General features: G+C 47.0%; 1 protein-coding gene and 1 long non-coding RNA gene across 11 annotated transcripts in view; one reads left to right on the forward strand and one right to left on the reverse strand.

Annotated features, from left to right (window-relative positions):
- The window catches only part of DGKG (diacylglycerol kinase gamma), a 201,980-nt gene that overhangs the window by 39,178 nt on the left and 145,875 nt on the right, over positions 1–16,927 (reverse strand). For 9 of the 10 annotated variants that reach the window (XM_028491932.2, XM_028491924.2, XM_024124289.3 and 6 more), the window contains one exon: positions 14,204–14,294. In XM_028491932.2, coding sequence (XP_028347733.1) covers positions 14,204–14,294 — 91 coding nt within the window. Of the gene's footprint in view, positions 1–11,230; positions 11,318–14,203; positions 14,295–16,927 lie in introns of all 10 variants that reach the window. The other variant, XR_003680567.2, reaches the window with a different exon arrangement.
- On the forward strand, positions 142–12,320 carry LOC114486589 (uncharacterized). Its single transcript, XR_003680584.1, has 3 exons — positions 142–333; positions 9,364–9,507; positions 11,465–12,320. It is a non-coding gene; the product is annotated as an uncharacterized lncRNA (long non-coding RNA).

Consider the following 16,927-nt stretch of genomic DNA (forward strand, 5'->3'; position numbering starts at 1 on the left):
TTTCTTTCAGAACCCCAGGGCTGCTTAAGGCTCGGGAAAGGTAGAAAGTTGCCGTGCTAGATCTGGGAACGTGGAGCCGAGAGAAGTACACTGTAGGCTTAAATGGAACACCGGCCCCAGGGCCGCTCCCGGCGGGTTCCTGAGCTAAATCCTCCAATAGTTCCATGACGTCATGGGGCCCCCCCTCCCCCTGCTGGGACCCGGGTGGGGGGCGCCTCCTGGGGAGAGCGCAAGGAGGACGGCGGTCCCTGTGCGCACCATTGGCCATCGCTAACCTAGGACCGGGCTGGCAGGCTCGCCTCTGAGCCGAGGCTGCGCTGCAGCGGAACCCAGGTATTTACAGCCGGGTATGGGTCGAAACAGAGAGCTCTTGTCTCCGGCTTGCCTGGCAGCAAGCTCGCACACGCCCCAAGTTGTGCTCAGAGTGGGCGCGGGCTGCGAGGTGCCGGACGCGGGCCGCCCGGGTCCGAGGCAGCAGCGCTGCAGGCGCGGGGTGGGGTGGGGTGCATCCAGGCCAGCCCGGTTCCTGCCCGCCTGGAAGCCGTTCAGGAATCTGCCGGAGCCCAGGCCGGGAGCCGCCCGCGCCCGCCTGCTCCAGGCCTTGCTGCGCCGGCCGCAGCTGTCGGCAAGTTCAACAGTCGTCCCCACTTGCGACGACTGTACCCATAGTTCTAGTTTCTTTCTAAGCCAAGGGATGGTTGGCTTGGTGGAGGGCCGGTGGGTAGTCGTATTCATCCCATTCTCCCAACCTCCTCCCCCATCTCTCAGATCCTTAAAATCCCCATAATTCTGGGCAGAACTAGGACCCGCCAAGTTCTCCGTGCTCTCTGAGGGGCAGAGAGCTGAGTTGGTGAGAGAGGGCAGTGGTGCTTCCCTGCCCGGCCCTCGGGCTTTTCCGAGCCCCGGGTGCGTACCTGCCGGCCTCGGTGACCTGAAAAAGGCGGCGGATCTGAGTGAGGCCGCCTCCATTTCAGCCCGGACGATCCTATTTAGGAAGGTCCTTAGAGAAGGAGATCCCATAATTTATTTGATGACCTGTTTCAGTTTTTAGCTACTAGGAAATTCTCCCGTCTTCTAACCTCGATTCACGGTGCCACGGATTACACTGATTTTCTCCAGTTTAGAACGCAGATTGTTTTGTTTCATACTCCTGCCATTGGGCAGGTCTGCTCTCTGGAATGACCTCTTCCAGGCCAGATTATAAGGTGTAACCCAGGCCTCGATGCCTCTGGGGGCATTTGTCCCCTTTCAGCTTGAAATTTTCTTTCTTGGGTTCCCTGCCTCTGCGTTATCTTGATTGTCTCTCCCATCTTTGGTGACTCCTTCCTGGACTTTCTTTTTAAAAATCTTTCTATTATGGATATTTTCAAATATGTAGGAAGATAAAATAATAAATCCCATGTACCCCAAATCTCAGCTCCAGCAATTAGCAATTCACAGCTAATCTTATTTCAACTCTACCCCAGTTCATTTGAACTCTTTTATAGTAAATCTCTGATATTCTATCATTTCATCTATAAATACTTCTGTATGTATCTCTAAATGATAAGACTCTTAAAAAAAGAATTATCTCAATTCGCTTATCACTCTTAAAAAGTAACAGTAATTCTTTAACATTGATAAATAGCCAGTAATCGTTCAAATTTCAACAGTCTCATTTGAAAAAAAATTGTTTTGTCCGAAAGGTCTACAGATTGAATTTGGTTGATATGTCTTTTAGGTTTCTTCTGATCTATAAATTCCATTCTTTTTTTTTTTCTCGCTGTATAATATTTATTGAAGGAAATGGGTAATGGGTCATTTGTCCTGTACAGCAGAGCAAACTTTAACGTGCATACGAATCACTTCAGGATGATTAAAATGCAGATTCTGATTTGGGAGGTCTGAGGTGGCCTGAGACCGCATTTCTACATCCTCCCTGGTGATACTGAGGTTGCATATATGATGGACCACACTTTGAGAAGTAAGGCCATGTAGCATTTTCCAGATTCTGGATATTGCTGATTGCATCTCTGAGGTGTTTTTTAAACATATTCCCAGCCTATCTGGAGGCTTGATCAAATTCAGGGTTGACATTTTGGCAAGAATACTCTATCAGTGTTATTTCCTATTGCATCTCATCAGGAGGCACATAGTTTACTTGTCTCATTTTTTGGTGATGTTCAGGTTGGTTAGTGGGTTCAGGTGTCATCAGCCAGACTCTTCCATTATAGAGTTCTTAATCAGTGGATGATGATCCTTGTCTGGATCCATTATTACAGTCCTTTAGTGGTAGGATACACTTGAGGACACCCTAGCACCCTTTCTGTGCTCTTCTTCCAAATTTCTACAAACGCCATTTTCTCCATGAATTCTTCCTTTCCATTCTCCAAAAAGGATCTCTCTCTATCTCTCATCTCTGCATCTGTGTTCTCATGGAATCAAAGACCTGAAGAGTCTTGAAAGATCATTCAGTGTAATTACCTCATTTTATAGATGAGAAAAATGGAGGTTAAGGAGGTGAAAGGAATGGTCCATTGTCACATAGCTAATCAGAGTCATCAGATCTGGAATTAGACCTTTGGTCATTTAGATTGGCAACCAAGAGGACATGAGTGATTTTGTAAAGAGGAATTTGGGGGGCTTCCCTGGTGGCGCAGTGGCTGGGAGTCTGCCTGCCAGTGCGGGGGACACGGGTTTGAGCCCTGGTCAGGGAGGATCCCACATGCCGCGGAGCGGCTGGGCCCGTGCGCCACAACTACTGAGCCTGAGCTCTGGAGCCTGTGAGCCACAACTGCTGAGCCCGCGTGCCACAGCTGCTGAAGCCTGCGAGCCTGGAGCCCGTGGTCCGCAGCAGGAGAGGCCACCGCGGTGAGAGGCCCGTGCACCGCAACGGAGAGTGGCCCCCGCCCGCCGCAGCTAGAGGGAGCCCGTGCACAGTGACGAAGACCCAACGCAGCCAAAAATAAATCAATAAAAATAAATAAATTTAAAAAAAGAAAAAGAGGAATTTTGGCAGCTGGATGAGGGCCAAAGCACAGAATCTTAGAATGGTGAAGCCAGATGGAACATTAGGTTTGGTAATGTCTGATTACCAAAATGAGAACAATGAGGCCTAGAGGTGGTAAGTTACCTTTCTAGATCACATGGCTGTCTCTAGCAAGAGTTAGGGCTTAATTAGGGCCACATATATAGGCCACAGAGTTGGGCGTACTTGCTTCTGTTTCTGCTGTACCCACTGCCTAAACTGCCATGCAGCTCTTTTATGCATATTAAAATCCTACCCTTCCAGCTCAAAAGCTAACTCCTCTCTGAGGCTTTTTCTATAGAGGAAATTGCTCTAGCTAGAAATTGATCTTCCCCTTCTCTGAATTTTCATTGCATTGTTTTTCTGTCGTATATGGAATGTATATTCTGCCGTAGATCATGCATATTTGCCTGTCCCCAGGAGATTTTAAGCTCCCAGAGGGGAGGGACCATATGTTACGTGGCTCTGTGTCTTCCATAGTTCTGGTATGTCTTACCCATTTCAGAAGTCCAATGTAACTATTTTTTAATTGGAAGAATGTGCACAGAGATCCCCAAACAAAAACCAAGCTGTTCCTTAAAGAAACCTGACAAGGTTTTTTTCCTTCCAGATGAGTTCCCACAATTTCCCAGGATGAGTATATTGACTGAATAAAGTGGACTGAATGCCCAGATTAGGGAGAAATACGGAAGGTTAATCCAAATCTGCAAGAAACAGTCCTCTGATCACAGCTAAGGGAACTCTATAACTGAACAGCTGGTAATAAGAATAGGACACATGGGGCATGATGTATATGAGACAAACATTAAGAGACAGAAGACAAAAAGCACTCATTCATCCATCAAGAATGTTGGGAACCTACTTTTTGCTAGACCCTGGGGATGGAGTAGAAATGGGACACAGTCCCTTTCCTTAAGGGACCTCCTGCAGGTCCACGCTAGAGCCAGTGATATCCTGCTAAATGCTTAACAGCAGCATCTCCAGGAAAAAAAGAAGCTCTGATCGTGGTGTTCCACAGTGTAAATATTCCCACTATGGCCAATTTCAAGCTACAAATGTGACATCACCGAAAGCAGAGTTAGGAAGAGATGTGCCAGCAAGCAAGCTGGCCCCAGCATACCACTGAGAAGGCAGTAGATATCTGCATATCTGCAGGGCCTATGGCCAGAACAGAGAAATTTATTGGGAGTGAAAGAAAAGCAGTCTGGGCAAATAGTGCTGTCTATTTTCCCTAGAGAAGAACTAGAGAGAATGTTTTTAGTGTCAATAATCTGATGTGTATCCTGAGGGAAGAAAAGGAAAGAAATTGAGTGGTGTTGATGAGTGATGATAGCATTTCTAGAAAGACAGTCTGGTATTATCTACATTAAAAAAAATTTTTTTGGCCTGGCATGTAGCTAAATCTTCCAGAGCAGTGGCTTCCCCTGCATTCAGAGGAGCTGTTTTATAGCATTTTAGGAGCTAATGTCTTGCTGTGGGCAGTTAGATACGAATACACATGTGTTATATGATAATATTAATAGATATAATTTATTGAGTAACTATTATGAACCAGGCACTTCATATATTTTATGTCTAATCCTTACAGCCCTGCAAGGTTAGTATTTGTATCCTCTTTTTTACAGATGAGGAAACACTGAGTCAGTGAAACTGAGGAAGGTCCTTGTTTTTCCAGTTTATCCAGGTTTGTGGTGGGCTTCATGAACTTACAGGTTTCCTGCAGAAGATGCAAATGACAAGATCAAGAAGATAGTCCAGCTTACAGAGCATGTACCTGAGGCCTGTGAATTTTGTGCTCTGTTACCTATGAGACTACTTTTGGAGTATTCTAGATATAAGGGATTTGATTCTTCATTTTAAGGAGGACACTGGAAAAAATGGAGTCTATCAAGAGAAGAGTGGTCAGGATAGTCAGGAGTCTGTTCATCAAGTTATATAGGAACTGGGTACGTCGGCAAAGATCAATAGGAGATGACATGGAAGATGGATTTCAGCCCTATGAAGGGCAGTCATGTGGAGGAGCAGAAAGGCGTGTTCTGTGTGCCCCCAGATGGTGGAAATAGGCCCAAAGATGGGGAATTCAGTCATGCATCCCACAAACACTTATGGGGCCTCTATTTTCTTCCAAGCATTGTGCTAAGGGCTGACAAGGGAAGGATATGGCGATGAAAGGGACATACATCCTTGTTCAACATAGTGAAGAACTTTCTGAAAGTCAGAGCCTTCTAACAATGGAACAGGCTTCTGGAAAAGTAGTGAGCTTCCTACCCTTGGAGTATTCAGGAAAAGGCTGGATGTGTACTTATCAGAATGTGCCAGAATGAATCTTTTTGTTGAGCGGTACATGGGACCAGATCCCCTTCTAGTTCAGAGATTCGGAGTCTTCATTCAGCCTTGCTTTGGCAGGCTAAAGTGCTGTGCTGAAAAAGTGTCATCATGGTCCCCCTCCTACTGCCCGTGTCCATCTAGCTGCATGCTCTGCGTTCTCTGACAGTGAGTGGTGGCGGGCCAGTTAGACTGGAAAGTGGCTGCCATCTGTGACAGGGATGATGGCATTTTGGCGGGTTTGTGTGGGCTCCAGGAATGCAGCATTGAAGCCATGTACACACAACCTGCTTAAGAACATCCCATGGGCAGAAAATGTTTTCTTCCTCTTCATCCCTCCTCTGTTGCTGTGCCAGGCGGGCACAATGGTGCCTTTGAGAGGGGCAGCTGGAAGGGGGTGTTGGCAGGGAGGCTGGAAGTAGAACATTGCAGCTGAGGGGGAACCAAATTCATTTCCAGGAGCAAGCCTGCCCTGGATGCCAGTTTCCAAAACAAAACTGCTGTTTCTCAGAGCTCACGGTGGTGGGTTGCCTCAGAGTTGGACAGAGGGCAAAGCCGTTTCCTATCCGCTGCTCCATCCTCCCCAAGTTAAAAAAAAATCCTGGTGTGTTGAGGCATTCTTGCTCTGGATGCAGATTCATGGGCTTTGCTGTCTGTCTGGGGAGCTCAGACCAACTTGGGGTGGATGGGGCTTTCTGAAGGGTCAGACTTGCCTGCAGATAGAGCGGGGCTGATGGCCATAGGGGCAGGTAGGCTTCTTGGCCACCAGAGAGGGCTCAGGATGGAGACCCTTCCTTCGGCCTTTGAGAGTCACTTCTTCTGACCCCCTAGCAGCCCTGCACCCTTTGCTGCCAGATGGGCTCTGCCCACTCACTGTCTTCACTCTCCTGGGTGGGAAAGAGGTGGGAGAACTCTGGCATTTCCTGTCCTGGGTTCACAGTTGTCCCAGACCCTCGGCTACTTTCAAAGTTCTCGGCAACAGCTCAGAGATGGGCGTGGGAGGTCTTCTCACTCACCTCACAGTTAGGAGAAGGCCTGAGTACCGGACTGCAAGCTCAGCCGTCTCCCACTCTGTGTTGCAGTTGGAGCAAGGTGGGTCCCTTTTACTTTGGCGGCTTCCAACAAAAAGGTATCACTTGAGTCTGGTCAAGTAGTAATTTCTGTTAGCGTTCACACTAATGATGGGATTTTTTTTTACACTTGGGTTCAAATTGTACAATCAATAACTAGAGAGCAATTACTTCATTTCAGGTACTGGGGAGACAGGATGAATAAGATAGAGGCCTTGCTTCAGACAGCTGACTGCCTAAGAGATATGCCAAGTCCTGAATGGGAAGCCCCGCCACCAACTCAGCTGACACATACATTAGGGGGAAAGCAGAGGTGTAACGCAGAGGCCAGCTCCTACCGGGCTGTGGCATTGTGGGAGCATGTGGGCTTTCATCTGATCTGATCTTGAAGTACTTATCTTTAGAAGACTCAATTTCCTTGAGTAAATAATACACACCATGCAGAGTTGTTATGGGGATTAAACAAGACAGTGTACCAAAGTGCTAGGACAGAGCTTATTGCAAGGTGAGTGCTCAGGAAGTGGCTGCTGTTGTTATTAACTTGTGGATCCCGATGGACTTGAGATATAATGTGTATGTGCACACATTATTTAACCGCTCCTTTGTTAGATTATATGCCCTTCCTGAAAGAGTCAATTCTTCTCCTTTCTTAATTCCTCTTCTATAGAATACTAGGATCAGCAAGTTTACGACCTCACTAAGATAGATAACCAAAGACCCATCCACTAGAGCCAATGAACATATTTGTATGTAATATTCTCTGTCTGTTTCATAACCCAGTTGTAGAAGCAGAAAAGGATTGGAATAGTTCTCATCCAAGGTCCCTGAATCTCCTGAGTGTAGAGATGAAGATCATGAATTCTTTTCAATATTCTAAAAAGTCTAAGAGAAATAATACATTTCCCACTGACAGGGCCTCACAGGTCATTATTATTTAAAAGATGCATTTGTTTGGTAGACATAGCTTGGGGAAAGTTATTCTTTCACTAAGGGACCTTGGTGGGTAGAAAAGTTAAGCTCGTTGGGGCAGAGGTTAGCCGAGAGATAGCCCAGGAATCTGTGTGGAGGTGGCCTTCTAGCCCAACATGCTGAGTCATGTGACCCCAGCCTCAGTCTCCTGAGACCTCCTCAGGCCTCATCTATCCACTGTGCTGCATATACCCCCGGCCTGCTTTGTGAAAATGTAGGCATGAGAATTCATCCCTAAAAATTATTCCAAAGTCCTTGGGAGACACAAAGCATATGTAGCCAGGAGTCTGAAGACAAAGAAAATCAAAGCAATTCACAAAGAACAAAGGAAATGGAAAAGAACAAGAAAATAAAAGCATATGGATGAATGGAGGCTTGACGTGAAATACAGGGTATGCATGTGTAGGGAATAAAAAAGAGGGTCATTTAAGAGAGAAAAAGTTATGTGTCAGACACTGTAAGCAAACAATGGGATTTTTAAAGAGGAACTGACAGAAACAATTTCTTCGTAGTAGGCTGAAAGATTTTAAGGATCAGTGAAGGAAACTTATAGTCAGTGCGTGGCTGAAAGAGGTAGAGAGACGGAAAGGATGGAGCTGTGTATAAAAATGGATAAAGATTTAGGAAATCAAAGAGTCACAGAGGTCCTCCAGAGGCCTGCTTTTAAAGATACAAAGGCTAATATTATTACAGGATTGAAATAAGGTCAACATTAGAACAGTACTGATCCCTGATTGCTGAGACTGTGGGTTACTCTTCCTTTTTGCCTCTCTATGGTTTAAAATGTTCTACCATGGATTTGGATTACTTTTATAATCAAGAAGAGAATTTAGCACACGTAGTAGGAGGGAGCGGGAAGAAACTGAGGCTGGGGTATTTGGAGCAGTGAGAACTGTAGGATGGGCAAGAAGGAGAAATGTGAAGAGCATGAGCTGCCTTGGGTGGCCTCACAGTGAGGATGCTGCTGGAAAGATGGAGCCCCTGGACTTGATGGAGGAAGTGAATGGACTCCAGAGACGGGAGAGGATGTCCTCTAAGGCCCATTCCAGTCTTTGACTCCAGGGTTTGATGCATGATCAGGTTGCCACCTTTTGTTTTCTAAGAACTCAAAATCCCCTGCAATGCTCTTCTCAACTTTCCCTTCCCCATGAATACGTTTTCGTTTCATCTCCCCTGGAATCACTGTGGCTGTGTTGATGGGCTGAGCATCTGGCTAGTTCCCACCTTCATTACTCCAAGCTCTGAAAGGCTCTACCTGCCCAAGCTGAGAAGGTGTAGATGATGCCAGAAGAGGCCAAGGTGCTTGAAGTTCTCTTCCCTCTAATTGAGGAGTGTGCAAAATTGCCAGTGGATACCAAGGCAGCCATGGGTTCTTTCCTGCCACTTACTGGCTGGGTGAACTTGGCCAAGCTACTGAACCTGTAAAGTCCTTGATGTCACTCTTCTGAAAATTAATGACACTTGACTGGATTGGAGTAGCTAAAGATATCTGCTCAATCTTAAAGTAATCTGATTCATTATTTACTCAGCTTCTTTACATGCACATGGCTGTGCTAAATATTAGTTTTAGAATTTAGGATTTTCATAGACAGGGCCCATCTCATGATATAGCTTCAAGATCCCTAGTACTGTGCCCGGCACATTCCCTTTTGTAAAAATCACATTTAAAAAATTGAGATGAAATTCACCTGACACAAAATTAACCATTTTAAAATATATGATTCAGTGGCCTTTAGTACTTTCACTCACGCTATCTTTTTGAAGTGTTAGAATAACACAGTCTTTGGGGTCGGTTCCATGTTGTTTTAATAAAACAGTGCTGCACTGCACCTCCGTGCTCATCCCCTTGTGAACTCACGTACAGGAAACTATCCAGGTCTAGGACGTGAAGAACCTGCTGGGTCATTTGGCCTACAGGTGCATTTTCAGTTCAGCATTTGCTGACAAACTGCTCTCCAGAGTGGTTTACCACTGCTGTCTGTCCCCCCGCAGTGTCTGAGAGTTCCCATTTCTGCTTCTCCCATCGTGGGACTATCGCATTCCCCATCGTGGTGTGGGAGCCCCACAGCACAGAGCAGGTAAAAGAAATGAACCAGCTCCGGCAACGTCACCACAGAGCGATCTCAAGAACTAATGGTGAGTGAAAAAGGCAAGCTGCAGGGCACAAAAGGGTTGTGGGAACTCGACTCCATCCAGAAAATTTTATTTCTTTGGTTACAAAGATACTTGAAGGGAATACAACAAAATATTGACAAACACCAATTCTAAGTGAGGGGGAAATGGGAGGGTTTGATCTAAAAAGTTCTCAAAACCGTGTTGTATTAAAAAAAAATCCTCAATTAAAAGGGGGGAATTGATGTGCAGAGATTCCCAAAATATACTGGGTAACAGATTTTTTTGAAGCAGCTTCCACATTTGGACTCACTTTTCCCCATGCAGAGGTTCATATTAGTGGAGCTGGCTAGGCTTCCCTTGTGAACATTGTTTAAAAGTAGATACAATATCAAGGAATTTTGGAAGTTCTTATTTTTAACCAGTAAAATGAAAATTTTCCACAGCTTGTAATAAAATAAGTGCTCAAGCAGAAGCCTGCCTCTTTTGCTCCATGTAACTACAGCTCAAAACCTGTGCAAGGCTATTCTGGGCCTGGGGTGCAGGAGGTGACTCACTGTGTCCCTCCCTCACCCTTCCCCCACCCGTTTATTCAGGTGAAATCAGATTAGAATAAACATCAAAGGCGGCTTTGGAAGGGAAGGGAAGTCAGAGACATTGAGACCAGGGCTGATGACAACCATGTGGGTGACATGCTGGCTTCTTAATTAGAGGCAACCGCAATTTATGAGCACCCATTGCCCAGGAACGGCAATAACTTTCACAGCTTCCTTTGTGTGCCCGTGGAAGAAACATTTAGAGCATGCATTCGCAATATATATGTTTTTGCTCTCTTTTTCATAAATGTAAAAGTCTCATGCGTGCTTTTAATGTTATCTGAAATGTTAAAATAAATAAAAGTATGTGACTACGAGCAGATCAAGCATACCTCATACCTGTGAGAATCTCTGCTCTAGAATAAAGTGCCAGGACTGCCCTGAAACTCCCGAGTTTTGGGCAAATCTGGATTTGAAGCCTGACCTGACCACTGAGGCTGTGGACCTCAGGTGAGCTTCTCACTTGCTCTTAGCTTCTATCCCCATCTCTGGAAAGGTGATATGATACCTGCCACTTGGGGCTGCTTTGCAGATTCTGTGAGGCACTTAGCACCACTGCCAATTAACTTAAAAAAATAACAAACCTGAAAATGTTAATCCGAATAATAGCCTTGGGAAGTAGTCTAACCCCTTTCTTCCCATTTTATAGATGAGAATACTGAGGCCCAGACAACACACTTCCGCTGAGGAGGGCTAATGCTTGTCCAGGCCAAGCCCCTTTCACTGAGTCCCCACCCCCCCGCCCCCGACCAAGTGTTTGCAGGTGAACAGTAGATCTGGAGTCACCTTCTCCCCAGCCTTAGTCTTTGACCTCAAAATAGTGTCCAGGGTGATTGCTCACGTGGCTCCTCAAGGCCCCAGGATCCAGTTACCTTAGCACTAGTTAAGTAAGTATTATATTAACCAGCTCTTGTATGTTCTGTCAACTGGGCTGTAACCTTTATTTCAGAGAAGGGACCAAGTCTCCTAGGCCTCAGTAGGCCACAAGCCTCTGAAAAACAGGCTGTATTCCTTGTGAGAGACTTTCCTTGGAGACCTTCCCTGCATAAGCTCATTTTAGCTTTAAGTTTCACTATCCAAGTTTTACCAAGGTGACACACAGACATGAAACTAGAAATAGACTTTCCTATCCGTTCCCCTGAACCCCTTACCTTTGTGCCCTTTCTCAAGTTGCTGAACCTCTCAGCCTCAGGTTCCTCACCCATAAAGTGAGGACATTAATATCTTCCCTGCATGTTCTGTGGATCAAAATAAAATGAGATGCTGTGTGGGAAAATCTCTGGTAAACTTTAAGGCAGTTTCCCTCTCTGACTCTCCTCCTGTCCAGCCTGAGCCCCCTCCTTCCTCAGATGAGCAGTAGCGCTGTGCCCTCTGTTCTCTTACAGCATTTCTCAGCGGACCTGCCCAGCCGCCTCAGCTGAGAGGGGACCAGTTGGTCTCACATTCAGTGAAGGAGGAAGAAACAGTGCGTCCATGCTGAAAAATTCGCCGAAGTTCTAGCACTTGTTAGGTCAATCTCTATTTATTGTGTTCTAAGCTAAACTCCTTCCAGGATGCCTAACATCTCCTGTCTTACAAGTTTCCAGCAATGAAATCTTGGTCAAGTTACTTAATGTATCTGAGCCTCAGTTTCCTCATTTAACAAAATATGATAATACTTGCCTCACTGGGTTATTGTATCAAATGAGGACACATTACAGTAGGCAGTCAGAGCCTGTGATTTTTTTTTTTTCCTCTTCCCTTGTTGCTCTTCTCTCTCTTCTGTTTATCTTTCTAAACCTCCGTGCCTCAGCTTGCTTTCTGTGACGAGGGGATAAGAATACCTGGCCTACTTAGCTCACTGCTTGTTGTGTGACTCTGGAATAAAGGCTGTGGTAGGGCTTTGGAAACGATGACATGTAGTATAAATACCTGTGTGGGGTTCTTCTCGGGATCTCTGACCTTGAACTGATGAGTGTGCTGGTCCTCCCAGGCCTGGGCTGTTGTGTGCAGTGGCCACATGTAGAAGGTCACTTAACATACCTTCTCTTATTGCTCTTCCTGAGGCCCCTGATGCTCTCACATCTACCTGTGGTGCCCTGTAGCCTCCCAACACCTGTCTCTCACATGCCTCCCCCTTCTGTCTCTTTCGCCTCCTCTGGATCACAAGACCCAGGACTGTCCACCCACTGCTCCCTGGATACAAAATGATGCCTGCCCCAAATCCTCCGGGCTGTCAGAAGCTGCCTGTCATATGAGCCCCCCATCCTTAGCGTCCTGAATAAATACTAAAAAGACTCATTATGGGGAGCTAAGGAAAATAAGACGTGCTCCCAAAGCCCCCAACGACCCACAGTGTGAACACGCTCGCCCCCTGCAGAGGCCACCAGCCCCCTCTGCGGTTGAAGAAGAGCCGCTGAGCATTGGACTCAGAGGGGGCCAGGGTGCTGCCGGCTGGGAGCTGGGAGGGCGGGGCCCACAGAGGCAGGGGAGCTGAGCTGCTCTATTCTGGGCACAGTTTCAAGGCCAGCTGCAGGGAGAACAAGCAGTCGCTGTGTGTCTGCAGCTGGCAGTGGTTAGGCCAGGGCTGTCCCTCAATTGGGGTGTATTTAAAGACACCCCAGCAGATGATCATGCCAACAGCAAAAATGTACACATAGCTCCAGCCACGTTCAGTCTCCAGCCCAGCTCTCTCCTCTTTCCCTGCAGCTCCCTGGCCGTGGATTTACGTATCCATAGAGGACAGGGGGCTCCTCAGCCTTTCCCCGGTGGAGGTGGTACCACCTAGGGACATGTGCCCCCGGCTCCTGGGCCTCTCTGCCCTCTGACTGAGCTGGCCAGAAGTTCAGGGGATTAGCTGAGGCAGCGTCTCCCACCCTGGGGTTGGTAACCCGGCAACCGCTGGGGAGAGGCAGGCAGATGAGTCAAAGAGAAGCACAGAATCTCTGGCTTTGTGTTTTGTTTGTGAAAACTCCCTGTGAGCGCAGGCTCCCTTCTGCAGGGAGTGGCAGGGCTTTCCCACACTGCTTCAGGCGAAGTGCTCCTCCCCCAAGGGATGCCCAGGGCCCCCGTGACTGCTATTGCAGGCTTAGGGACAAAGCCCATGGGCCGGGAGGAGCCCATCCCCGCCAAACTCTCTGACGGCCTTTCACTTGTTCTTCTCAAGTGAAAACAAGACTACAGGCCTGAATCCCATGGGAAGGGGTTGGGGGGGGGTGCGGGTTGGTAAACTGAGAACTATGGGCAAGGGACCTGATGGGCCTGAGGTCCCACAGAGCAGAGACAGCAGGTGTGCAGAGAAGTTTGGGCTTTCAGGTGGCCAGAGACCGAGCAGACCTTTTCACAGAAGTGACAAGACCTCACGAGAGCAGCCCAGCAGATGTGGGGTGACAGGTGGGAAGTGGGCAGCTTATCCGCCAGGAAGGGAAGGTGACAAGCTAAGTGTCTGAGGCAGGCTGCTCCAAGTGCCGGCAGGGTGAGGAAAACACGAGTGCACCAGTGGGATCAGCTGTGTAATTTGAGGGGCCTGGTTCAAAATGCAAATACAGGGCCCTTTGCTAAAAAATCATCAAGAATTTCAAGACAGTGTCAGAAGAGCACTAAACCAAGGGTCCTTCTGAGCGACTGTGCAGGTCGCACACCCACGAAGCCGGCCCTGGGTGCCTGTGAGCCATCTCCTTGAAAGCAGCAGCGGGCGAGCTGGGGGACGTCTGGCCACCTCCGGCCTCAAGCCCAGACTCCTCAGCCCTGTGGCCATCAGTTCCCAGACTTTTACCAGGCTTGGGACATTGCCTCTACCCTCACAGCAGCTCCTCTCCCTGCGTGGGCAGCACCTGTCATCACCTCTCGGAAAAGGGGAAATTTCAAGGCCACGCTGGAGAGAGGGCTGAGGGCCGGAAGGGACTGCGGCCCTGAGTCTGCTGGGCCTCTAGGTCTCAGAGCCCCAGGACTCCCTGGTCAGGCTGAGAAAGGCAGGCCCTGTGACTGGAGCCTCCTGGGAGTGAGGCCGTGGATGTGTTGGGAACAGGATGGATGTACAACGGACTACACTTGGGATAACCTCTTGAGGACGCTACAGGACATGTCCTGAGGGTGCGTAACAGTCCAGGAGCAGAACCAAGGTCCAGCAAGCCTTGGGAACTCACCTCCAGCTCTATGTGGTCATGGAGTTTCTTGCAGGTGGCTGCGAAGGTCTCTGAGGTGCCGAATTCAAAGTACCACAGCTTGTTCTTCATCCTGGACCATGAAGCAGAAAGATGACTCAGTGTTCTGTGTTTGAAATGGTCGTGTACAACAGCTCTGCTGTCGGTGTCCCCAGTCTTATGTTTTCAGCACTTGTTAATCGGATCAGGGATGGAAAATTTTTAACCAACCGTTCTTGCTATGAACTTAGAGAAAAACCCATTTATTTCTTAGACATCATGGCTACTCTGGGTGAACTGCCAACAGATCTGTGAACTTCCTGGTCAGAGAAGGAGAAAGGCCTGCTTTGCCTCCGTATCTGGATCAAGGGAGGAGTTCCATGAAAGTCAACCAGAGGCAGCAAGGGACAGCATGCTCTGGTCACTGTCCTTTCTACTACTAATGCCGAGGAACTTCAATAGTTGGGGTACAAAGGGACGATCAGACAGCCCTTTGAGACTTGAGGGATGTACACTCTCAGGACAGAGGGGGAACAGCCCAACATTAAACCAGCTAAAATGTGTGCTACTTTGCCTGTGCTTTGATTGGGAGAAGCAGAGTGGAGAGAATTGGACACAGATTTGCAGGCAAGGTGGAAAGAGAAGAAAAAAAGTGAGTTGTTTGCTAGCAATAGTTCCCCCCACTTCTTTCTCAACTGTGTCTGCTTAGGCTATGACAATCCTTGTTCTATTTGCTTCAAAGTAAGAGCTCACTATTTTGAACTTTAAAAATTTTCAACATTTTCCTTATTGGGGAAAAAAAAAACCCCACAATGGGGTTCCCACACAGCTGGGAGCTTTGCGAAGTCAGATGGTGTGTCCTGACACTTGGTCGTTTTGATCAGATGGTCTCACCAGGAAGTGTTTCTGAAGGTATTCCATTCCTTCCATGCCAACTGTCATCCCCTCATCAGGGGCTGGCTAAGAGAAGGGACACTGTCCAGTTTATAAGCTGGCAGATTCTGCTGAGGAAGGATTAAAAAAAAATCTCATTCTTCTTGGCACACCCTTCAGGAGAGAGGATGCCGCTTTGCGTGTTGTGGATCCTCCATCCTCAGATCTGTGGACTAAGAGGAAAGGAGCATTCTTCAAAGGGAAGAAGGCTCTTATTTCTTCCTAGTATTCCTTAGGTCATACTGTTTAGAATAACAGACAAAACTTTTCTCTCTGCATTTCTCAAAGAGTCCACCTAGAACTTGAAGATGAGACTGTGTCCTCCCATTGTGTGAAGATTTCTAAGACCTAGTTCTAAGACCTAGCTGGGAAGATTTCTGACTCTTGGTATGCAGGAGAAGAAATGACAAATGATGAAGGAAATGAGAATAAGCAAGATTTATGGAGTTATGCTCATGAAGAAAGTTAGAAGGACTGGGTGTGCTTTAAGTAGACCAGTGCTTCTCAACTAGCGTGCTGTGGCACAGGTACGCCTGAGATACCAATCTCCTCAGCCTTCAGGGTGGCCAGGTTGGGGTCTGGGGCAGGCTGAGCACCACCCTCCCCATGCCACAGCTGGCATTCTCTTCTGTGTGACAGAAATGCCAAACAAATGCTTTTGTTTTCTATGCCTGCCATGATATGCATAGGAAACACTGCTCTGATCACTAGTTCTCTGTATGCACAGTAATGTGAATACAAACTACCTGGGGATTTCATTGAAATGCAAATTATGATTCAGTCATTCAGGATTTGGGCATGAAGAATTCCTTGTTTTCTAATAAGCTGCTAATGCTGGTCCAGGGATCACACTTGGAGCTGTGAGGATCTGGAGACCACATTTGTGGTTCTGAGACATTAGTATTCATAAGAATTACTTGGCGAATGTGATTAAAATGCTAGTTCCTGGGGTCCAATTTGTAGAGATTGTGTGTGATAGCTGTGGGACGGGGCCCAGGAATATGCATTTTTATGAGTGCCCAGGTGATCATTATGCAGGTGGTCAGCTGTCAGGACTTTGAGAAACATTGCTCTAGATCCCAGTGAAATGACAACCAAGGAAGAGGACAGACCGATTAACCCTGAAAGAGAGGATTCCTCAGGGAGGACAGAATGAGGGTCAGTGCCTTTCAATAGACAGTGATGGCAGAAGACCCAGTAATAGGAAAAACACAGATTGTCATAAATGTCAAGGTTGAGGATGCCTCTCCAGCAGTGAGAGCATCTCTGCAGCCAGGAGACCCGCATTATGATTCCATTTTCAAATATCACTGCTGGTCTGAATAATGACTTTTGAAAGTTATTACCAGGAGATTTAGAGTTTTAATAAAAATTTCCAGAAACCACAAGCTATTTTTGCCCAGAAGTGGCTCTTCTGATGATCTAGTAAGGTTAAGAGGTCATGGTTAGGTCAGTGTCACAGAATGACTGAAAGGATCAAACAGACTGCTCTTCCATTGCTGGTTAAGTGTCCATTGCTGGCTGTGTAACCTAAGCCTCAGTTTCCTGATCTGTAAAGTGGAAATAATAAAAAGATCCGCTTCAAGGGGTAGTTGAGAAGATTAAATGGGATGACTGCAAAGCACTTCCCATAATGCTTGCTGCATGATAAACTCACCAAGACTGTCAGCTACTTACTTATCAGATATAATTTCAATGTCTTTTGAGTTGGCATGTTTGGATAACATAATAAGGTTAAATGACAGATCAGGTTGGGTAGCCGTAGACATTATACATTCAAATTTTTCTGGGACA

This window comes from Physeter macrocephalus, chromosome 1 (assembly GCF_002837175.3).
Source record: "Physeter macrocephalus isolate SW-GA chromosome 1, ASM283717v5, whole genome shotgun sequence".
In the NCBI taxonomy this organism is placed as follows: Eukaryota; Metazoa; Chordata; class Mammalia; order Artiodactyla; family Physeteridae; genus Physeter; species Physeter macrocephalus.